This window comes from Chinchilla lanigera, unplaced genomic scaffold (genome assembly GCF_000276665.1).
Source record: "Chinchilla lanigera isolate Chin_1 unplaced genomic scaffold, ChiLan1.0 scaffold00025, whole genome shotgun sequence".
Lineage (NCBI taxonomy): Eukaryota > Metazoa > Chordata > Mammalia > Rodentia > Chinchillidae > Chinchilla > Chinchilla lanigera.
In genome coordinates, this window is record NW_004955426.1 from 24985839 (window position 1) to 25011072 (window position 25234).

At 42.0% G+C, this 25234-nt stretch overlaps 1 protein-coding gene and 1 long non-coding RNA gene across 2 annotated transcripts; one reads left to right on the forward strand and one right to left on the reverse strand.

The window, feature by feature from the left end:
• Nucleotides 1–6122: 6122 nt before the first annotated feature.
• Nucleotides 6123–11424, reverse strand: LOC106148666. The gene is made up of 3 exons (XR_001234310.1): nt 11163–11424; nt 9019–9185; nt 6123–6539 (listed from the first exon to the last, which is right to left on the reverse strand). It is a non-coding gene; the product is annotated as an uncharacterized LOC106148666 (long non-coding RNA).
• Nucleotides 11425–11972: 548 nt separating this feature from the next.
• On the forward strand, nt 11973–24984 carry Ptger4 (prostaglandin E receptor 4 (subtype EP4)). Its single transcript, XM_005386240.1, has 3 exons — nt 11973–12098; nt 12549–13464; nt 23039–24984. The coding sequence occupies exons 2-3, from the start codon at nt 12592–12594 to the stop codon at nt 23627–23629; spliced, it is 1464 nt and encodes a 487-aa protein (XP_005386297.1). The 5' UTR covers nt 11973–12098; nt 12549–12591; the 3' UTR covers nt 23630–24984.
• The last annotated feature ends 250 nt before the right edge of the window (nt 24985–25234 follow it).

Here is a 25234-nt window from a genome sequence, read left to right on the forward strand (position 1 = left end):
TTTTTTTTTTTATTCTGTAAGTTTTAAATGATTCAATTTTCCAAATAGTCAATTTTGTATATGTTTGAAGATCATAAATTATCTACTGAATAAAATTAAGTTTTAATTACTATGATTCATCTCTTTTCTCAAACATTGACTCACCATCTGGAGAGTTAGATTTCATTAGTTCGTAACAGCTGAGAGCCTTCAGACTTTCACGTCATAGCTTGACCCAAGTGCACAGCCTCTCAGCTTTGTCCTGCTGCACTCTGAATGCCAAATTCAGCTCATTTGCGTGAAGACACTTATTATGCTATTGGATGCACTCCAGACTCTACCGAAGTATCTTTTTCTAGGTATCTTTAGATATGCTTTGCAGGATCCTCTCTCCTAGGTGAGGCTGTTCATATAGTTACACATTTAATGATCACAGTCTCCCTCCTCTGTACCCCTTTCATTTTCTCTTGGCACAAAGTCTGCCTTCCAAAGTGAAAAACCTAGTCAGAGTTCTCTGTATCCTTTTCATAATCACATAGGCAAGAATCTCACAAACACACCTTCACAGGGTTATGGAAGTGCTACCTGTTTGGTATCTCAGAGTCAATTCAGTGTGCATTGCATGCTAGATCAAATACAGCAAATACAGTAAGTCTCATTTCTCGTGCCATTGCTAGATATGTGGAGGGCCCTTGAAGGAAGCAGCAAGGCTGTTGATTGTGAATGCTGTAACATGCATGAAAAGAACAGGAGATTCTGATGCATCCCTCTGATCTCCTCACGTCTTCCCTGGTCAGTGCTACTCCTTTCCTGTCCATTCCCACCCCATCTCTCATGAAAAGATAGGTCAAAACAAATGGAGATTTTCTTACAGACATTACATCCTGATGGAAATACAGGTGCTAAAGCCTATATATTAATGGAGCCTAAAGAAGCCTCATGATATGTGTGCTATTGCTTGTTAGTGCTAAGACCATGAATAAGCAAATGTGCTCCAAGTGACATCTGCAAACAAAGCTGGAAACTAGATAGACTGAGTAAGAACGAACAGCACAAGGGCAGGAGACATTCAGGAGGTAATTTATACAAAATCGCACAGCTAAGGAGGGCTGGGGCCTGCGCTCGCACTCAGCTGACTACACTCCCATGTAGTTGAGTGGTTAAGAACCACCTGTCCTCCCACTGACATGCTGAAGAGTGGCTTTCTAAGGCTTAGTTTATTCCTTTTTACAATGGGACAACAATGTGACTCCCCTTTTAGATTTACTATAGGCTTAACAACGATAGATAATAGGGGCTTAGTACTATCCCTGGCACATCCCTTGCATTCACCCACTGTTTTTTCACATTATTGACACAGCACTCCTCTTTTGAACTATGCATAGGCTCAACCGAAGCAGGAAAGTTGACCTTGGCCATGTGTTTGTGAACAGAGTAAACCAGAACTTCACAAGGAAGTAGTCAATTGCGTAATTGTCATTAGAAACTGTTATCAATTTCCCTGGCAATTGCAGAAGTGGTAAACTACCCCTGCACAATAGGCACAAGATCAAGGCAGAAATACTGTGAAGAATTTTCTGCTTCCGGTTTCTGCCACCCACTTCCAAGAGCCTTAGAGAGGGGCAGAAGGTGGCTAGACTGAACATACTGAAGTTACTCACAGAAATTATATCTTTATTTCTTTATTGGAATGTTCTTTTTTTTCTCAGAAGTGGGACAATATCATTCAGCAGTCAGTAATATACACTCTGTTGCAGCATTTTTGAGCCATGTGACCTTGTAAAAGTCACTTGGTCTGTCTCTGTCTCAATACCCTTATTTGTAAATTAGGGACAGTACTTTGCACATTGCCCAGTACTTGATGAGTGGTTAGTAAAAGTTAGTTACTGAGCCAGGTAGGGTGACACACGCCTGTAGTTCCAGCAACTCAGGAGGCCACAGCAGGAAAATCACAACTTTGAAGCCAGCCTGTGCAACCTAGCAAGACTCTGACTCAAAATAAAATGTCCAAACATTGGGTTGGGAGTGTAGCTCAATGGTAGAGTGCTTGTCTGGCATGAGTAATAAGCCAGAAGGGAGGGAGAAGGAAGAAATGGGATGTTAGCATCTGCCTCAGGCCTAAAGCATCACACAATTAGCACAGTAGCTCAGGGATCAGGGGCTGGCACTGGCTCTGTAAAGAAAATGATTCCCCCAAGCTACTAAAATAAATACGCGTCCCCTACTAACCTCACAGCTGTTTAGGGATTACTTGGGCAGAATGGCACCTTTTCTGATAATTGTAGCTTTCAAAAACCTACCAAAGCCTCAGATGTCTGTCTTGCCCTAGAAATGAACATGTTTGCGCAAATTTGTAAAACAGCCAACCTCATCCTCTAATCCTCTGCACAAATCTCACATAATAAACACAGGGAGGAAAGTCAGATACAAAAATATATTTTGCCACTGTCAAAGAAAGTAACTGAACACTTAAGGATATGGGGGGGGATCTTTTAGGATACACATAACTGAATTTTTAAGTTGATATTGTTAAATGTTCTCCCTCTTATGAGCAGCCTTTTGCAAGGGTGATATTTGATTTGACGTTAAAAGCTGAATAGTTTGTCATGTAGCTATGAGAGACCATTAGACATTCTTTGACAACCCAGAAGGTATGGGCACTTCCAAAATCAGTGTTTCTAGAGCTTCACGTTTGACTTCAGGTGACTGGGCAGCATGTGCAGACCTAAAGGGAGAGCTCCAGAACTAACGGAGCTCAGCTAAAACCTCATCTTGAGTATATTCTCCTCAAAAGAAAAATGTATTTTATCTCCACTAGGGGGGAATATATTTTTTAATGTTTAATTTGGGAAACAAAAGGTTTTTAAAAGGGTGCAATTCAGAAAAAAGAAATACAAAATTAAATGATTCTTTTTCTGTTTGTGATTTATTAGTCTATAAAACATATTTTATAGGTGGAAAACTTATGTAAAAACTGACTGCTATTAAAGTTTACATTGCACAAAGTTTAATCAGATTCATAGTGAACCACCTCTTAGACCATGTTCTGCAATTCCTACAGCAGTGGTAGGACACGGTCAAATGAAAAAGGACCATGAAGACAACAAGTTAGCTTTGAAAAATGTATGCTGTTTGTTCAGCTACCAAAATTTCACAAAATATTTGGTGTTTAATAATTGATACTTTCTTGCTAATTCAGCACTGACAAAAAAAATCCACATTTGATTTCTCAGCCTTCAAATCAAATCTCTTCAAAATGTACTCACTCTTAGAAATGTCACAATGAAAGCCATTAGTTCATCACTTAACATGAATTAATACTGTAATGAAGCATACACATGGAGGAATTTTGAGGACTCAAAAATATACTTGCTTTCCTTCTGTGAAATTAAGCAAGTGAACCTCAGCAAATCTGCTTTAAGCAAATTTCATGGTTCCTCTAATATGTAATCAATAATCTTATTGCAAACATACTCAAAGTACATTAGCATCAAAAGGTCTTATGGTAATGAAATGGATGGCTATATGAAAAATGAAATGGCCTTTCTTACTAGATCAAGCACCATAGCTATTCTTTGAAAGAGTAAGTTTTCCTGTGAAATAGCCCAGCTACTGTACTTCACTTGTTTGAAACAGACTGGCCTTCCTCAGATGCCCCTACCTTCAGATCTCACACTGAAGAGTTTTAACTCACACCTTTAGTTTCATTTGGACTTAGTACTCATTGACCTGGAGACAAGGAACAGAGCAGGCTAAAGCCGATCTCTGCTTCAATTTAAACAGTTGGTGAAGTTGGAATTATCCTCAACAAACGATCCTACTTCATTTCCCTCCTCCTCTTTCCCTAATCAAAAGCTTTAAACTTGTGTTACAAATAAATGTGCATTAATTTTTCATAAGGGTTCATGAAGCTCAGCTAACAAACAAGTGACAGATTCTGGAAAAGAGACAGATTCTTTCAAGTCATGCTTTCCTCTTCAAACTTCAATGATTTCCCATCATTCAGTGCTCCTCAGTCAGCTGGTTCAGTTCCAAGTTTTCTCAAGAGATCTACTGTCCTCTAGAGCCTCCAAAATCTTCATGTTAGCTCTTGGCCTGCAGGACTTCATCTTTCTTCCCTGAGATGGGGACTTGAAATTTCAAACCTGAATGTGTAGGGGTCCTATACTTGGGGTGGATGATAACCTCCTATGGTTGCTAACTAGAAAGGCATTTTGGAGAGGAGCAAACAAACACCATTCACAAAACCTGCCACATGCTCAGACAGACCATTCCTGGTCTCAAATCTGAATGAAGTTTCTCCTGCTATTTTATTTCATTACATGGATCACATGTGTACATGTATATTTATGTGTTTATTTATATATTTAATATCTTTTTCCTTTCTGGACACCAGGCATTTCTCTATTATACAGCAAGCTGCACAAGGGCAGGAACTGTTCATTCTGTTCAAAATGTGTATGCAGGAACGAGCACACACTTATACACAGCCAACTCTCCATAAGTAGTTATTGAATGGACAGACAGAAGGACAGATACAGAACAGGAGGAAGAAATGCTGGCTTGGCCATTTAAGGCACAATGAGCACACCAGGAATACAACCCTTCTCTCTAGAGAATGTAAATATGACTTTTCTCTGTTCTGGGTCAGCTGGACCGATGTATATGTGACAGTGCATGAGGGATGCGTTTGGTGAGTTGAGGGCAGTGATTTATACCCAAGCCTCCTTAGGTTAGATAAGCACAGAGGTATTGAAGCAGAGATGCTGGGGGATCTAATGCAGAATAGAACTCATATGGAGCATAAGGTCTTTGATTCCTGTGCTTCACTGGTTGTGGTAAGCATCGCACTAGGACACTGCCAGTTTTTACAGGACAAGGTCTCAGTTGTGCTCACGATGAGCTAATGTCAAGAAAAGAGGTTCTACAGCTACAGTGTCTAGTAAGACAAGCTGGGTCCTGATGTCTGACAAAGCACAGCTTCTTTCCCCAGCACACCACCACTCACAAAGGCCTCTCCTTCCTTCCTTCCTTTCTTTCTTTCTTTCTTTCTTTCTTTCTTTCTTTCTTTCTTTCTTCTTTCTTTCTTTCTTTTCTTTCTTTCGTTTGTTCTTTCTTTCTCTTTCTTTCCTTTCCCTTTCTTTCATTCTCTCTTTCTTGTTCTTTCTCCCTCGCTCCCTCTCTCTCTTTCTTTCTATCTTCCTTTTCTTTTCTTTCCATCTTTGATTGGAAAAGTCCTCCTCTCAATCCCTACCTCCAAAGCCTTCACATTCCCTCCTTGCTTCCAGGCATATTTACATTCACTTCTCCCAAATAAATGTGCATTAATTTTTCATAAGGCATCGCAAAATGTTTTTAAAAAGTCAGGAATTTACTCTGTAAATGACTCTGTGGCCGGGTGACGTCTATGTATGAAGTGAAGTTTACTAATGTTTCTCTGTAACAGCTACACTGTGATCACACAGCCAGAATTAAATGTATCTCGGAGCAATTATCTCAGTTAATTTATGCAATTTAAGTGAGCAATGTAAATTATCTCATTGGAAGTAATTCATTTCTTCTCATTAAAGGAAGGGAAGTGCCAAAATTATCTCAATAATTACCTTAATTCTCTCTTTGTAATTATATACATCACTACTGTTTGAAATTTGGAGTTAGGTCCAGGGAAACATAAATTGTATCAAAATTATATATATTCAAGTTAGCATGATGCTCCCTAAATATTTTATGCCCAACAACTAATTTTACAATCATTAGAAGTGAATTTTGAAACCACAACTACATGAAATAATACTTATTCTGATAACAGGTTGAATTTATTGGGTTTTTTTTATAAGCACGACATTGTCTATATGATTATATTATTTCCCCCTTTAACAGAACCCACAGAGTAGTAACTCCTTTTTACCTTTTACCTATGTTACCTATTACAGCCTTAAACTTAGATTTTCAAATATTCCAAAAACAATATTTTGTTTGTTTCTTTCTTGTAAGAATCCTTTCGGTTTACGTCTTATACTCTGAGTAACTACTTGGAAGATAATGATACACAGTGTAACAACTATTGTTATTCTTAGTGTCTGATTATGAAATTGTTTTTTTTTATTTCATAAAATAAAAACACAATGCTGAAGGAAAAAAGAGAGGATTAAGAGTTATGTGAATTTGAGATGTAGTTTGGAATGCAAAATATAGATATTATGGGTACAAGTTATGAAATCCAAGACACCTAGAAGAAAATTTTTGCTCTCCCATTTATTTGCACTATGATCTTGGATAATTTACTTAACCTTTATTCACCAAGTAAGGTTATTATCTACCAGCACCAGAAACTAAGTACTGTCAATTTAATTAGGAAAGTAATTTATTGGAAAGATGACCAGCTGCAGAGCCATCAGAGAAGCTGGTAGCCGGAAATTCAGCCAAGTTCACATCATTCTAACCGAGTTAGGATGCCTCAATCCACAGCCACTATCACTGTCAGACCCTTGGCACCACCATCCGCAGACTCGGTGTTGCTGTAGATGGCCCCTCAAGAGCAGATTTGTGGGCAGAGGTACCTGATAGGCCAAGCAAAGTCACCTGGTTAAAGGTGATGGAGAGCAGATCCAGCCCATTTAGCTTTTGTTATGACAGCCTGGGTCTTGCTTCAAAACAGTATCATACAGAAGCCACTTTGAAGATATCAATATGTAATACAACCACCATTGTTAATTCCCTACCACTTTGTTTGTAACTCTGTATTTCTGTATTGTGCTTGTGATATGTTGTAAAATGTTGTATGTCTGTTAATGTTTCCCTCCTTTTATCTTTAAATTAAATGAAAAAAAACAGTATCATACTTGGGCAGGCACCTGCAATCCCAGCAGTCAGGAGGCTGAGGCAGGAAGATCACTGTGAGTTCGACTCCAGCCTGAGCTACAAAGTGAGTTCAAGGCCAACCTGAGCTGCATAGTGAAACTCTGTCTCAAAAACACAAAAAACAAAACAAAACAAAACAAAAATATCACAGTGGAAGATTCCTTCAACAAGAAAAGGGCTCAAACACTGAGGAATCTTTTAAAAATGATATCTCAGTGGACGTAGAGGCACATGCCTATAATCCTAGCACTCAAGATGCCAAGGCAGGATCACCTAGAGTTCAAGGCCAACCTGGACTACATAGGCAAGACTCATCTCAAAAAACCTAGCTAACTAACTAACAATAAGTAAATAAGTAAATAAATAAATAAATAAGATGCCTCCTGTAAGAGAATTCTCAATCAGCTTACAGTTATGCACACAGTTTTCTACTATGAGAATTACCCCTAAGAAAATATTGCCACCTCTATTTTGGAGGAAATTCTGAAGAAAAATGTCTCCCATGTTCCTTCACCAAACTTTACTTTGCTCATCTGTAAAGTGTAGGTATTACTACCTGGTACCTCCTCATAGGTTAGTTGAGAAAATTATACAATACTTAGTACAGTGCCTCATAGAGACTAAACACTGGTTAAATTTCAGCTATCCTTACTAATCTTTGTGACTTTGAGCTTCTCTATCCCCACATACTCATTCACTATAAACAGATGAAGGCAATCCTACCAAATTAGCAGCATGAACTTCCTGCAGAAATGAGCCCCTCAAATTTCAGTGGATTATTTTCATTCCATTTATGGTCCAGGGAGAGTTGCTGGGGTAGGAATGAAGTCCTCACTTCATGCAGACAGTCAGGGACCCACTCAGTTTCTATCTATCAAGTGCCTCTGCCATAGGTCAGAGTCCTGCATTGCCTTGGCAGAAAAGAAGAGGTACACACAAAGGACCAGGGTCTTGTGCGGACCAGGCCTAGAAGTGGCACATATCATTTCTGGGTATTCCATTGGTGAGAATTCTGTCACGTGGGCTGTACTTAACCACAGAAGTCAGTTGAGAGCAACATGCAGCTATGTGTTCAAGAGGAAGTGGAAACAGGATCTGGTAAAACGTGGCAGTCTCTGTTACACCTACTTAACGCCCTCAGGGAGGTGCTAATAAGATTGCATGTGAATGCAAGTGTGAGTGTTATCGAAAGTGATGATTCAACACAGCTATGCTGGTGCTGGTGTTGATTATTAAGCCAGGGTATTTCTGGGTATCTTTTCAAGTGTTAAAACAGCAATTTGGGTGTGAGGAAAAAAACTGAAATGTAATCAGAAGGTCCCTCAGAGACTCCTGAACTAATAAGGTTTTTCTTTCCACCTGCACTTTAAAAATAGGTGACAGTAGGTAAATAGTCTCCTTTCTTTGCCCATTGGCCCAATCCATAATTGGGGTGAGGTGGAACTGGTGGAGAAAAAGGAGGGAAAAGTAAAACAACAAAAAGCCATTACTTTGAGCAGTGTAATTGTCGGAGGAGGAGGCCTGAAGTAATCACTGGCGGTAACCCGCCTCCATAGCAGTAATTTATCGCCACATGAAGATGTCAGGGAGTTAATCACAGTCGTGACATGTGTAACAACTCCAGAGACCAGGCTCAGCATAAAATTACTGCTTAGAAAATGAAAATAATTAGGAGACCACACATTTGGAATGTGCCACTAGAAAGGAGGAATGCCATTAAGGCCACAACCGCATCTTTTTCTATCCCCAGGGTTGTGTGAATGCCCCACTTGTAATCCACTGAACCAACAGGCTGGATGTGTGGAAGACAAATGTGTCCAAAGGTACCGTGCTGTTGGTACCAGATAAATGCCTTTTACACTCTGTTTTGAATCTCCACATGGTCTGTCATGAAAGACAAAAGCAAACACAGTTTGTACAGGCTTTACTATACGGATGTTAGTGCTTCGGGAATGCTCTAAGATCCTGCCAGCTGTAGCTCAGTTAGGGTGCAGATCCAATCTGACTCATCTTGCTGCCTTTCTCCCAAGAATCATTCCCTTTATATCCCATTTCTGCTGATTGAATCCACTGTTTGTCCCTTACTGTATTTCATTTGACCCAAGGAATACTTAGCCTCATCAGAATGAACGTAGTCGGTAGTCTTTGGGCAGCCTTTACTTTTAAATGAGTTCTCACCTTAAAGTGTTTATTTGAAAGAGCAGTCAAACAGCTAGACCAAGCAATCCAACTGATCCAGCAGGCATTTCTTAGGTTAGTTTAAACCTTCAGAAAGGATTTAATGACAGTCCTGAAGAATTGAACTAGACTGCTCCAATGTAAAGAAGCAGGCACTGAGGCAGAAGCTGCAAGAGAGAAGAAAAACCAGTGATTAGAATAAAAATCTCTTTGTTGAAATACACAAACAATAACAAGACTCTCCCACGTAAGTGTGGTAATTCTTCTGTTCCTTTTGCAATGTGGGTTCCTGGCAGAGTGTGAGGGAAACTGGACTCCACTGTCCCAGTTTTTCAAACTGGGAGTAAGACTGTTTCCCAAACTTCAGTTTCTACTTCTGAAAACTAAATTTAAGAGCCGTGCATATAGATGAACCTCATTACATACTCTTAGTCTTGCATACTTGTTTTTATCTAAAAAGTAAAAACTCTTTCTAAAGCTACTGTTAAAAAAATTGCACTAGTAAGAAAAACAACTCAATTGATAAACAGCCCATGCTAACTTTTTCAGCGGTGTGTGTTAGCTTTTAGGTTTAACATATTCTTCGTCATGAAAAATTGTGTACACCAATCCTAACTGTCCTATTTTAGGAGCTCAAGAGGAAAGAAAATGCGGAAAAAGTACGTATTTGCAGAAAGTGAGTATAGTGAACTTCCTCCCTCCCCTCCATGTATTTACTGACAACCAACTGACTTGGGTGATGGTAAAGTGATGCGGTTAGTGAGGAACGGGGGCGGAAGGTGCAGTTTCCTTTCTCTAGTGCCGATCTGTACTCCACGCCGAAGCTCCCTAGAGGCCACTACTCAAAGGAAGCACAGACAGCAGAAGTGGTTATAGTGGTGATTAAGAAGACTGAGGCAATGACTCTCACCCATTCTTTGCATACTAACTAGCAAAGGCGTGTTTCTTTCTAATATTCATGATGAAACAGTACACAGCGCAGGGTGATGCTACCTCCAAATGGTGTCTCATGCCAGGGAATGAGTGTAGATATTCTATGACCTGAAATAAGCTGAAATCTGGAATGCCCTTTGTGGTTCTCTTATTACTCACTGAGACTAACTAGAGAACCAGATATGTACATTATTAGCAGGTTTGCTCAGTCAGGAAATAACATTTAAGAAATGAGTGCCTTTTTATCACATAAAGGGAACCAACTACCTACTTAACCTGTAAGGAGATTTAGTACGCTAAAGTGCATGTGTACTGCAAACAGAAAGGCTTTTTCTAGGAATTTTAATTGTGTAAGGGTCCACACAACATCGCTGCTTAGTTTCTTAAGGACTGGCTGGGAGGTAATTACTTCTGACATTTTACTATTTCAAGGTTTTACTTCTGGTTTTTAGAAATAGAATAGAAAGAAGTGAATAATGAGTACACGGGAAAACTCTTTCCCATCGGACAAGCCGAACAATCTAATTCCAACAAAAGACCTGGGCAACTAGGTTTTTCCCAGGCAACCATGAACTGACGCCTGGACAATCCCTTCACTCGCTGGACTTTCAAGCTCCCTCACCCTCCGGTTGTTTTTCAAAGGATTCCTGGAGTCTGACAGGCTCCAGGCGGAAACTCAGTCTACCTTCTTTCAAGTCGGACAAGCTCCCCAGCCTGAGAAAGGCAGACAGCCTCCCGCCCTCACCTACACTCCAGTGCCTGCGGGCCGCCTCCCTCCAAACCCAAGGCTCTGCCACCTGCGCCAGGTGAGGCTTCAGTGCCGTCCTTTTTTATTTCTTTTTCCAACCAAGCGCAGCCCGCACCCCGGGCACTGCCAACTAATTCCTTTTATGGTGAGAGGACGGATTCTTGTTTCCCCGCCCAGACCCTATACCCAGTCACCTGCCCGCCCGCTAGATGCGACAAGTCTGGCCTAGGGCACATGGGTCCCGCATGCGCACACACATACTCACACAGTCACACACTCACACACACACGCGCACTCTCACACACGTACGCACACACGTGCGCACACACATACTCACACAGTCACACACTCACACACACACGCGCACTCTCACACACACACTCACGCGCATTGACACACATGCACTCACATAGGCACACGCTCACAGCCTCACACACATTCACAGTCACACGCTCACACTCACACACACACTCCCGTCCCTCCTCTGCCACTCCAGGGTCCGGTCCTAAAGCAGCGCCCTCCTTTCCGAGACTCAGGCGTTGCAGCCCGCGGACAGATGTGAAAAACAGGAGGCAGGAAAGTGAAGGGGACGAGACGCTAGTTCCAGCGCTGCTCGCGACTCCAGCAGTCTGGAAGGCTGCCCGAGGAAGGGCCGAGGATCCCAGGTCTTCCGCCCGGCGCCGGCTCTGCGCTCCGCTCTCAGGGCGCAGGCTAGAGCGCCTCAGCCAGCGCCGCCCCGCGGAGTGCAGGCCCCGCCCCGCGGCGTGCAGGCCCCGCCTCCAGCACCGCCCCCTCCGGCTCAACCAATGGGCGCCCGGGCCGCGCGCTCTCCGTCCCGCCTCCCTCAGGGAAACTTGAAGGAGGAGAAAAGTTTGTACAGAGGCTGGCAGGGCGAGAGCCGAGCTGGAGGTCCAGCAGCCAGGAGGAAGATGAACAGCCCCAAGTCAGAACCCCAGACCGAGTGGACCCCGAGCCGCCCCCAGGCCACGAGGAGCGGCCTCCGCGGCTGGCGCCAGCGCCGGTAGCCGCCGCTCGGCCCGCGGCCGCAGTCGGGTCGCCGCTGCGCTCTACCTGCGCGGGCGGCTCACCTGGGCGCCGCGCCCCGGGACCAGACCGCCACCCCGCAAAGCTGGACTCGCCTCTGAAGTCGGGGGAAAGCCAAACAAGAACCCGACGGCAGCCTGCACGGCCCATCCCGCTGCCCTTCTCGCTCTGCAAGTTTCTGAAAGCTGGCACCCTGACCCCAGTTCCGGAAAGTTGGCCGCCGCTGAGACGAGAAGCCAAGGCTCGGCAAGTTCCCCCCGAGCGGGTCGAGGCTGCAGGCAGGTTGGAGGCGGCCCGGGACATCGGAGGCCGGACCCCGGGGCTCACCGATCTGCTCTCCCTGCCGCTGCTACAGGTAGGATGGGCTTGCTGGGGTCGCCCCTAGCAGCACCGGCGGTCGGGCGCTCCGCAGAGGAGAGAGCGCGCTTGCCTTCCAAATTCCCGTCCATAACTTGTTTTCAGTGAGAATTTTGCCGACTCAGAATGTGTCAGAAATAACACGAGCAAGTCACTTTTCCCTTGAGACGGGTCCTGCTCCTCTCGGCAGTGGAGGGAACCGGACTGGTGGAAGAAGGCAGTGGCAGTCATCAGCTTTATAAATATTAATGTCAGTAGGCTGGTGTGGTTGGCAGGACGCATCGGGAGCCTGGGGATTTCGGTAGCCAGCGTCAGTAAGGGGCTGCACCCGGGAAAACGAGACCGAGTTGCTCCCCTTGTCTCAGCAGCATATTGTGATGGGCTCGGGACTGACAGCTTGCAAGTGGTAACTTATGCTCACTGCTCTCTCCTCTTTCACCGTCTCTAGGCCCGGGCGCGCGCTCCAAGGCTGCGCACTGGGGGCCACCACCATGTCCACAGCTGGGGTCAATGCATCTGCCTCCTTTACCACCGACCGGCTGAACAGCCCAGTGACCATCCCGGCGGTGATGTTCATCTTCGGGGTGGTGGGCAACCTGGTGGCCATCGTGGTGCTCTGCAAGTCTCGTAAGGAGCAGAAGGAGACGACCTTCTACACGCTGGTGTGCGGGCTGGCTGTCACCGACCTACTGGGCACCTTGTTGGTGAGCCCGGTGACAATCGCCACCTACATGAAGGGCGAGTGGCCTGGGGGCCAGGCGCTCTGCGACTACAGCACCTTCATCCTGCTCTTCTTCGGCCTGTCTGGCCTCAGCATCATCTGCGCCATGAGCATAGAGCGCTACCTGGCCATCAACCACGCCTACTTCTACAGCCACTACGTGGACAAGCGACTGGCCGGCCTCACCCTCTTCGCCGTCTACGCATCTAACGTGCTCTTCTGCGCGCTGCCCAACATGGGCCTTGGCCGCTCGCGGCAGCAGTACCCGGACACCTGGTGCTTCATCGACTGGACCACCAACGTGACAGCGTACGCCGCCTTCTCCTACATGTACGCGGGTTTCAGCTCCTTCCTCATCCTCGCCACCGTGCTCTGCAACGTGCTGGTGTGCGGCGCGCTGCTCCGCATGCACCGCCAGTTCATGCGCCGCACTTCGCTGGGCACGGAGCAGCACCACGCGGTCGCCGCGGCCGCCCTGGCCTCTGCCTGTCGAGGCCACGCCAGTGCCTCCCCGGCCCTGCAGCGGTTCAGCGACTTTCGCCGCCGCCGGAGCTTCCGCCGCATCGCAGGCGCAGAGATCCAGATGGTCATCTTGCTCATCGCCACCTCCCTGGTGGTGCTCATCTGCTCCATCCCGCTCGTGGTGAGTGGCCTGGGCAGGGGTTTCCCTCGCCCCGCCGCCTCCCCTCCTCACCCCCACGGCTCCCCGCGACTCTCTCTCTCCTCCTGCTCCCTCTTTTCCCTCTGGTTACTTAGCAGTGAGTGAATCTCCTCCAGGTCGGGGCTGGGATCCCCACAGGGCTTCTCAGGGCCCTCAACCACCTTTTAAATCCGGACCCTCCTGAGAGTCTTAGGTGCTGTCCCCCTACAGGCACCGAGGTTCTTCCCCTAAAAACCTGCCTTCCACTCTCTCTGGGGAAGGTCCCTGCCTCCCCCTCACTGCCTGGCATCTACCCTGAGTCTTCTGGGAACACCCACCTGTCTCTCTGTCACGAGTGGAGGGAAACAGGCTATAGGGTGACTTAGCCCTGTCCACCACGTCGGGGGCTGGTGATCTCTGTTGTAAACCATTCCTTAGGAGAGTGAAGATTTGGGTATTTTGTGCAGGGCTTTGGGGATTTTTGTAACCTTAGATTTGTAGAATTTTAGTGCTAGAAGAGATGTCAGGTTTTTCTTTTCTTCTCTTTTCTTTCCTTTCTCTTTTTGTAGCATAACTCCTTCACTTCATTTGCTGAGCATAGTCTAGCAGAACCTGCACTGTTAAGCTAGGTTCCCTGATCTGTCATTCTGTACCCAGGAAAACATCTTCAGGTACAGGGGATGGTATAGACTCGGGTTTGTTCTTTTTGTCTGCAGGCCAGGAAAGCAAGATTTCTTAGGGGGCCAGTTATGGACAGCCTGATGTACATAGGTGTTGAACGTAAATTCTCAAAAACGGTGAGAGGAACAGTACCTTCCAGAGAAACTGAAGTTTAGAGATGGTTCTTATTGATTGTCAAGCCAGAGTCCTGTGGTTTATATGCAGCTCCAAAAGTGCTCCTGTGATTAGTTTCCTTCCCAAAACAGTTCTGGTTTGGTCTTTGCAACCGTGGATGTGGGAGTTCGGGTGCACTTCATTGTTAGGACAACATCCTCTTTTAAACTGCCTGGAGACTAACTTTTAGGATATTATTAATAGAAAGGCTCAAACCCCACTAGTTCTCTGCTTCACCTGTCATTAAGATGGAATGCACCAGAAACAGGTGGGCAGGTGAACAGACTTCCCCGCCTAGAGCTTAGGTTGAAAGCAACTAGTTCTGAGCTGTTCTAGCTCTCAAGGCATTTCATTCCTGGAAATTCTCAACTATAAACTCAAAAAAACCCCCCAAAACAAAAAACCAACCTGCTCTTTCTTATGCTTGTTGGGAGCAAGAAGAAAAAGGATTAATGGTTATTACTCTGTTATTTGCTTTATTAATACCTCCAGGGATCTCTGATATACAAATATAATATCTCTTTTAAAAGTGACTGTAGATGGAAGGAACTTAGAGGTGGCTGACACCAGCATGCAGTAGCTTCTGGCCAGTCGGTATGAACAGAAGTAAATATGATTGGCAAGGACAGCCTTTAAACCATCTAGGGCCCAGCGTATTTTACAGAATTAAGTCACACTTGAGCCACATAAGTATATATCACTGTCTGTAATAGCAGCTTAGAATAAAGTGAGGTTTTGGAAGGAAGAACTCTGCTTCCGATGCAGCCTGGGTTCCTTGGCCTCTGCCTTACGTTTTACAGAACAGTAAATGCCAAAGTGAGTGGTTGTTATTTACAGAACGTTCACTTTAAGGAACTGAGGAATTAGAGGTAGGCGGTGAGCAAAGTGCACATACCTCCCAAATGGTTTTGGTTGGAGATGAGCGTGTGAAGATATTAATTCCTGCACAGCCACAGATAAAGTGTTGCCCTCGGGTATCTGGAGAGGATACAAAGTTTAATTCATCCTATGCACTGACATGGTAGACCTGGCTCTAAGGCCCAGAGCCAGACCATTTGTGACAAACCCTTGGAAACTGTTTGAGTACCTAGATGCAATAAGTTGTAGGAGCTTTATTTATGGTTTACAATTAACCGAAAATACTGTCCATGCTGTAGAAAGTTAATACAGTGTAGTAGATATTGGGGGATCACAACCTGAAGATTGAAACTGGATCATCGAAGAAGTAATCATGCCAGTTAAGAACTTACATACTTGTGAGAACTAAAGAATCATATATGTAGTAGTAGCTTCAGCTTACAGTTTTGCTATTTGACTATTAAAATCTAAGTTTAGAATCTATCTAATCATAAATTGGTGGTAATTAATGGGGCCATTCTATAACCCACTCACTCACAACCCAGCAGTTACTGAAAGAATCAAAGGGGAAATTTATCCACAGATACAGTCATCACTGGCTTACTTATACAACTTTCTTTTTCATGTTTCTCAGATTGGTAATGTAATTTAATTTAAGATTAAAACTTCTGAACTCTCTGACATTTAAAGTAGTTAGGCCTATTTTCAGTTCCAAGGAAACTAATGAAACATCTATTTTAACTTTATCAAATAAAGCTGGTTGCTAATCCCATTTGAGAAAAATCAATCCCTATGAATCATTAAAAATGATCTGGAAAGGCAGCCTACCAGAGCAAATACAATTTGCTTGGAATTTTAGAAACCTTGACATAATATAGAAGGAAATTAAGCAGCCACTAAACGGCAGCCAATTTTGTCTTTCGGACATCGGAGAAGAAAAAGCTGCAGTGCCTCTGAGAAGGTGGCTGATATTGAGCTTAGTATAAAAAGTAAATTTCAATTTGTTATCAAAATGCAATTGTGCTTGGAGGTTTAAGAAAAGTTGGGAAACTCCTTGTGGATAGAAGGAGCCGTGCTGAACCTACAAAATTCTCTGAAGTGGATCAGAATTAATGAAGAAAAAAGGGAGTGCAATCTGTGTCACATGGCAAGACTTGGTAGGAAGGTATTGCTTGAGATTTTGTCCATTCCTCTACTTATAACCAGTTTCAGGTTGTTTTATTTTTAAATAGAGGAAAAGCTAAAGAAATGAAAGAGTATGCTTAAAGAAAAAGGAGATTACATTCTTTAGAAATATGCAAGCAAGACATCTTCCTAAGGTCCCTGGTTGATTTTATTTTCTTTGCTTTGATTTTTTTTTGTTGTTTTTTCTTTCTTTGATACAGAGTCTCACTATACAGTACAGGCTGCCCTTGAACTCTCTTATGTAGCTCAGGCTGGCCTCAAACTCATGGTGATCCGCCTGCCTCAGCCTACTCAGTACTAAAATTACAGGCACGGGCCACTATGCCTGGCTTGGTCCCAGTTTTAAAAGCTGTAGTAGACCAATTTTTTTTCCCTAATTTTGTAGTTAATAGTATTAATGTTAAGATAATAATTACAATCCAATATATTGCCTCAGGGCTATACATTTATACTGTGAGATTTGGAAAGGTATTTACCCATGCATAGGCAAGACAAGATCACATTTCTTGCTCATATATTTCCTTTCTTCTTCTCTGAACTAACAAGTGTTCACTTTTAATTAGGAGGAGAATGGCAATTGGGTTAGTCTTCTGCCTTGGTCAGGTAAAGTTCATAGGAAAATACCTTCCTGTGTTTCTTTGGTTGTTCACTATAAATTCATCATCTCTTTGAAGGCATCACCAGCATTTGAGACCCAATAGTAGTAATTCAAGAGTGAAGAATAACATTTCCTTTGTGTCTTGAAAAAGCTCTAGTGAAGAGGTAGAGCAGATCAGCACTTGCACAGTCGGTGTCTCAGCCCCTTCATCCACAGGTGAAGAATCTATTCCATGCTCCTTGCTGGACGCCTGTGGTGAGTCCTAGCCCAGTGCCCTTTCCACCATACTTTGCCGACAGGTCAGGACGCGGTTTTATTAAACACCTACTAGCAATTTTTTGAAAGCTGCAATTATTCTTGGAGTCTCCTTTTAGAATGTTGAAGGAGGGTATTTAGAAAAACCTTTAGAAATCAATTTGCATTGTAGAGATTGACCAATAAAGACTAAGTAACTTGCCTGCAGTAATGGCCAGTTAGTGACCCAGAAGGGATAAGAAATCAGGTCCCCTTTAGAGATATTAGTAACGAACTCTTTCTGTCATCCTCCACTTTTAAAAAAAAGTGGTTAGAAATTCTAGTAACAGCTGGTCAATTTTGGACTCTTCACAGAGCAGTGAGATAATTAAGCACATGCAGATGATCCCTTACATGTGCCTGAAACAGAACAAATAGCACCTATGCTCAGGTCTAGGTATAGATCTTGTCATTTATTGGAAAGCATTCCTATTTTAACAGTTATTTAATAGATCTAGTCAAGATCTCAACTTTCCTCTTTCAACTCAACATTCCTTGCAAACAGGTTATTCTTAAATAGAAAAGACTTGTTTTTAATACCATATCATCAATCATACCCCAAAACTACTTTTTCCTTGCAGTTTTGAAATTATTGGTATATCCCAACAGTGGCCAAGTTTCATATATGGATCAGAAGAAAAGTAATTAGAGCCAACCTGTATGTTACATCCCAGGCACTGCGCTAAGCATTTTAATAATTCATGCATAAATTATAAGAAGCACCATCAGGATTTGAACAGAGGTTGATTACAAAGCTTGGGTGTTTACTTCTACAGCACACAACCTCCTTGTAACTTTCCTCTTATGCTCTCTTGTGAATTTATTGACTCTTCTGCACATTATTTTCCAGTGCTGCAGAACCTGAACTTCAAAATAGTCTCAAGAAGTTTAGAATATTGTGATGTGTGCTGATCTTAAAGACAAATCACCTGCAGAAATCTGCAACTACCCCAAAAGGCTTAAAAGTGGGAAGAAAGTAGACTGTTATTTGTGTTTGGTGAATTTTTTACAGATTTTCCCCTCTGACTCAGAGGTTCTGAGGACCACACTCTTCCAAGACTAAAACTGGCTCCAACTTGTTTATTTGTATAACATATAGGGCTTGAAGGACCGAAGTCCCAGCACAGAGTTTTCACAGCCCCACATGCACTGAAATAGTGCCATGGATATTCCCCTTCTCTGGGGTTCCCTCTCTTCAGGGAGAGGAAATTAAGTAGACCTTAAAGCATAGAGTGCTAAACTTATCCAAACATTACAAAATGCATGAAGTTCTCATTCATTTTTGTCACTTTTTTTGTTTCTCTATTTGAAGTAAACCACTATTAAGAATACTAAAACTAATTGTGTTGATTCTTTTCAAATAACTTGACCAAGTTTTGATAATGTTTTTACCTGAATTAGAATTTTGTGTTTTTACTCATCTTTCTGCTATCAAGACCATTAAATGACTTCAAGACCATTTAATGGTCTTCAAGACCATTAAATGACTGAGTTCTACAGCTGTACAGTACTAAGGATTAGCTAAAAATAGACTTCACCCCAGGGAACTTAAGTGGAGCATTGTTCATTGCAGCGTCTTTTCATTCCCTTTGCTGGTAGTCAAAAGTAATTACAGCTGCGGGTGAAGTAAAACCCACAGGTGAATGTAACACATTCCTTTAAATGGCTACAAAAATACCATTTTAACTGTTCAAAAATTCTCTTCCTTTCAGTAGTAACCATGTTTCCTTTGGGGTTGTGGTGGAATATCAACCAGCAACAAAACGTCAGTGTTAAATATCTCAGAAATGCAAAGTTCAGAGGTTCTGGTCTGAAAGTCTTAGAAATGGTTGACCGGAGCATTGCATAGGGAAGGACTGTGGTACCAGACTCTCCAGTGGAGCAACACTGCCACCTAGAGGCTTGGGGTGTCAAGTTCACACAACCCGAATATATTCTACTAATAGACTTAAACCCATGATTTCTTTTACTCTTAGGAACATAACATGCGATATGAGTTTAAAAAAAAAAAAAATCTTATGTTTTTACCAATACTTCCATTGCTGGTAAATAATTCTTAAAAATAAATCCAGCCTTGTATAACAAAAAAAGAAAAAAAAATCCATGGAGTTCCGCTGGAACCTGGGTAGACCAGAGTCAACCATCAATACCAAGGAGACCTAGAAAGTGCTTGAAAACTTCCAGGTCTCCGTAAAAAACACATCTGAGAAAATCCTTGATGGCACTTAGTTCCTAGACAGCACTGAGAACCTCAGAACAATTTCCGGAAAAAAAAAAAAAAATGAAGCCAAGATACCTTGTTTTTCTAGTTTCTTGGGTAGATTTTTTAAAAGTCAAGCATCTTTTGTCTTGACATTATTATTTATTCCATGTTTGTTTCTAAATATATTATTTTAAGGCAAAACTTCATAGACTGCTGGTAATTGTAGTAGATTCTTTAGCTCTCTTTATCTCTCAAGATATCTCAATTTCCAAGAGGCTGAGGCAGGAGGATGGAAGTTTGAGGCCAGTAGGGGCAAGTTGGCAAGACCCTGTTTCAAAAAGAAAAAAGAAAAGGACTGAGACAAAACTCGGCAATAGGATGCTTGCCTAGCATGTGCAAAGTCTAGAGTTCAATTATCGGTATCACACACACACACTCACACACATACACACACACAAATATAATTTATCTCCCTCAGAGCCCTTTGACCATTTGATTCTATGAGACTTACAGGGCCAGAATCCTTACCTAAATTTTTTAGAGATTTATAGGGCCAGACACAAAATTCAGAATTTCTTGGATTTTAGAAAAGTAATTATTAATACATCATAGAGTATGTAATATTCCTGTTGGAACAATGCCCTGGAGAAAAATGGGAATATATTCACTGTAAGTGGAATGAATAAATTTTAAGTAGCATCAGGAAAAAGAAAAAAGTAGCACCAGGGATTTTTTTTTTTTTTTTGGTTTGGTGTTCTGTTCTGCTTCAGTGCTGGGGATTGAACCCCGGGCCTCACGCTGAACTACATTCCCCCTTTTGAGACAGGGTTTCAGTGAGTCAATAAGCTGCGTAGACTTTGCAGCCCACCTACCTCCGCCTCTCCAAGTGCTGGGATTACAGGTTTGTGACCGTGCCTAGCTTCAGTTGAGGTTTTGATGCCAAGTGTAGGTTAGGTTTTAAAACCCAGTTAAGTGTCCAAAACAAAACAAATGAAGAACAACAAAATAATAACTGAAAAACAGAATTTTCTTGATGAAGAATCAGTGGACTTGTGGCCAATCAGATCTAAATTTTCCCTAAGGAAAAGATAGGAATACAGTTATATGTTCATTTATCCAACATCATCCAGGAATAAATTTCATTTAAATTATATTTTGCAGATTAATTTATACTTCATTTAAACATTTCAAACTTTCTTCTTTTATCCAAATTGTTGTAAATTTCTCTAAAGTATCCCAACCCTTTCCTGGTAACTTATGGTCTTAGTTACTTTTCTCATTGCTGAGACAAAATACCTGACAAGCAAAGTTAAAGGGAGAAAGGTTTATTTAGCTCACAGTTTGTAGAGGTTTCAGTCCATAATCAGCATCTCCAAGGCAGGGTGGTGTGGCAGACAGGCGTCAAAGGGGAGGAACAATTCAAGCAGGCAGAAGGTAGAAAAGCAACATGAGATGACCACAGCTCTTTCTATTCCTTATATCTTATCCAGGTTACCTGGTCAGACAGGACTCACACCCTTAGTCCTAGTGCCCTTGATCCTAGCACTGTAGCATTACTCAGTCCCAGTGTCACACTAGATCCAGCCACCTCTGAAAAAGACTCCTTATGACCACACGCGGCTTTGAGGGAACATCTAGACACAAAGCATAACATTTATATATCATAAATCATTAATTATATGCTGTGTGGCAAGGCAGCAATGTCCCTGAGTCTCGTGACAAGTGCTTGCTTCTTAATAGATACAGGCTCCGGCTATGCTTTTGTGACTTCTTTTTCCTTTTTATGGTTTTTATTTGTCTCCTTGGCTGTGAGACTCACTTCTTACTTCTCCCTAATCTAAAATAATTAGCAAAGACAAGTGATACCTACTAAATAATTACTAAAGACAGATGGCAGTCATCTTAAAACTGCTCTTTTACCTGAGTGACAGGTAAGATTTTAATACAAATAATTCTAGTGTAATTAGAAAATCTAGGCAAGAATACTTGAGTATATATTTAACAAGTATCTTTGTCTTTAAAGAATAAAATAATTGTCTTCCTTAAGTTTACACCAATTCATGCCTTTTAAATAAATCATTTAACCTTTTTGGAAGTTGGCATAGCTCACTCTTCCGTGACTTTGTGCAGGGAACTATCCCTCTTAAAAATGTTACGTCCTTCCTTCTAAATTTGGCAAACTCACACGTATCCACCAAACACAGCGCAAGCTTCCGCTCCTGATGCTTGGCCTCCAGGTCTTGGCAGGCCGCCTTGTGCACACCTCTCCCGCTTCATTTTGTCAGTGATAGTTGGTCAGTAATAGTTGCAGTAATAGTTGGTCTGTGTTCCTGTCCTGACTATGTACTACTCTCTGCCTACAAGATATTTATGACATTTAATACAATTTTTTTTGTCCCGGAACCTATCATAATGCCTAAAACACAGTAAGTGCTTATTGCCAAATGATGAAATACATGAAAGGATGTGAGCAAATAAATGATTATAATAAGAGCAACTTTTTAAACTGTCAAAACTAATAATCCAAAATAGCAAAAAGGTTCCCACGGTGCCTTGCATTTTTCACTTATACCCTGTATGGCCCACCACAGCATGGCAGACATAGCTTTTGCCTTAATAGCTCAAACTGCACTAGAAGGACCACCCCAACTGGTCTGTTTTTAGGGCTCTGTGAGCACTTGATTGCTATTTGGCTGAGGGGCGATCCAAGCACAAAGGAGGAGTTGATTGTGATTGGAGTTTCACGGTGGATTCACCAAATGGCAGTTGAATGCTGCCTTGAAAGATGAACAAAACTATGGTCTGCAAGCAGCAGGATTGTGAAGGTTTCAGCATCTGAGCAGCTCAGTCAGATGTATGTTTTAGAAATAATCTTATTTATATGGTACAGGAATAGACTGGAGAGGTAAAGCAGGCAGAAAGGCTAGTTTGGTGGCTGCTGCAATATAATCTTCAAGGGTGAAAAGCAGTTAGAGGGAAAGGATTGGAGGTTTTGGGTAAAGACAGTTAATAACATTAGATGATTATTAAACCTACGAAGGCAAGTCATACAGAACATGAAAATACTCTGTAGTCATTCTGGATAACAGGAGATCCTGATGTTCGTTCAAAAGTTTACAATAAATTTTCTTGAGACTCTAAAAAGAACCTCAGCCTTTTGTAATAATTAGATGGTTGCTTGACATACAAAATGAGTATCATTTATAATATATAAAATGGCTATTGAAAAGGAAATCTAGTGACTTTGGGGGAAAAGGTATTTTATTAGAACTACAAAAATTTAAAAGCGCTCAGAGGGATTAATAAAATACTTCTCAGGAGACTTTATTCATAGGTTACCTATAAATACATTGCAGTTTTACATATTATCTTTGGTCTAAGAAAGATATAAAATATTTAGTATTATACTAACTCAAAGTACACATGCAATTAATTTTTGCAATCACTGGTATTTCTGTGGTTTATTGTGGAAGCTGCTCTTTCTTTGGCATTTATTTATTGGAAAAAAGAGCAGCTCCTTAATGTTGCTAAGGCAGATGTAGCATTTAAGTGTTCTCCCAGTTGCTTAATTACGAGGTCTAACTGTGGGCGTCTCCTTTGTGCAGGTGCGAGTGTTCATCAACCAGTTATATCAGCCAAGTGTGGTGCGAGAAATCAGCAGAAACCCAGACTTGCAGGCCATCCGAATTGCTTCTGTGAACCCCATCCTGGACCCCTGGATATATATACTTCTGAGAAAAACAGTGCTCAGTAAAGCCATGGAGAAGATCAAATGCCTCTTCTGCCGCATTGGTGGGTCCCGCAGAGACCGCGCAGGACAACACTGCTCTGAGAGTCGGAGGACCTCTTCAGCCATGTCCAACCACTCTCGATCTTTCTTCTCGCCAGAGCTAAAGGAAATCAGCAGCACATCTCAGACCCTCCTTTACCTGCCAGAACTAAGTGAGAACAGTCTTGGAGGCAGGAATTTGCTTCCAGGTGTGCCTAGCATGGGCCAGACCCAGGAAGAAACCACTTCACTGAGAACTTTGCGAATATCAGAGACTTCAGACTCCTCACAGGGCCACGACTCCGAGACTGTCTTATTGGTAGATGAGGTCAGTGGGAGGAACAGGGATGGCCCTGCCCCTAAGGGGAGCTCCCTGCAAGTCACATTCCCCAGTGAAACACGGAACTTATCTGAAAAGTGTATATAGTAGTCAAGGAAGGAAATACTGCACTGTTTCTGGAACCTTAAAAAATCCTGTGCAGTAGACACATAAGTGAAGCATTTAGCTGTGCTCCGAAGTGTACCTTCATCTTGTGGCTCACGTTAGGCAACACAGGCGTTCCTGAGCATTTTTCAAACACTCAAGTCATTTCACGTGCGTCTCGAGGCCTGAAGCACATCCGTTAACACCCCGCTATAACACAGGATTGCAGTCACAAGTTGACGGGTGGGGAGAGCTACCTTTGGTTTCTCTCCTGGATAGGAAAATGACAGGAGCATGCTATTTTCATGACATCAAAAGCTGTATATCTGGCACACCGAAGAGGCTCGGATACTGGAAGGGCTCTATCCAATATACTCTGAGGACTTCGTTATGGCTGATCTAAGTGTCTCACTAAAGCATGAAATGTGAATTTTTATTGTTGTAAATATTTAAGGTATTTAAAGTATTTTCTTCTCTATGAGAAGGTTTATTGTTAATACAAGGTGTAATACAGTAATGGTGATTCCTTCCTCCCAGGGTAACCAGCTGAAGTTCAGATGTTAGATTTATTTTTCATATACAAGTTCAGGCAGAGGTGGTGAAGCTAATATCTACAAAAACTAATTAGTGAAACTAATATCTATAAAACAAATAATTTTTAAAAGTTTAATATCATCAAAATAAGGAAAAATGCCATTTAAGATGTGAAATTTATCTTCCAAAATTCTACAGTTCTTTCCAAGCTATGTATAATCATAAAAATAATCTAGTGACATCATTTTTATCCAGAAAAGTGTGATTTCAAAAGAACATAACATGTTGGTAAATATTTTCAAATACTGCCCCCACTAATTGCTACTTTTCAAAATATAATTTTTAAAGTCTTCACTCATAATTGAAGTGCATAATATAAAAATAAATCAAAGCAGCTTGTTTTTCCCCATGAAAGTGTGCATACTTCTGTTTGCCTAAGGAGTAACCTAGAATATCTTTTAAATTTAATAGAAAGAAAAATTGTACCATAAAGACATTTATTTTGAGATACAGAAGGATCTCAGATATGGTTAAATTTGCCTTTAATGTGTGTCAGGTTTAACACTGTAAATGTGCAGAACTTCGGCATGTAAGAGTCACCTTCTAACAGCTTTGTGATCCCCAGTGACCCTGTTCACATATTTGAAGGTCCTTTCTCAAAGAAATATCAAGCATGTTTTGTTGCTTAAAGTGTTTTGTGAACTGCTTGGTTGTGATTAAATTCTGAGCCTAATATTGATATGGTTTTAAGAAGTTATGCCAACTGAAATTATTTTGGAGATTATAATAAATAAATGCATTCAAGCTGAGATCCATATCCTCAATTTTGGAAAACTTGTGTGGTCTTTGTTTCAGGGATCTTCTATAGCCTTTTAAATCAAAATATTTCTTAAAGATTATTTTGAGAGAGATAATTACTAATTATCATTGAAGTGGGAAGAATAGTACAAAGCCTTGGATCCACTTCATAATGAATCCATCTGAGTGACAGGTGTACTCAAGGTCACCAGTTTGTACGGGTGTTGGGAGTGACAATAGCATGCTTAATCAGCACACATAAAGTACCCAAATAAT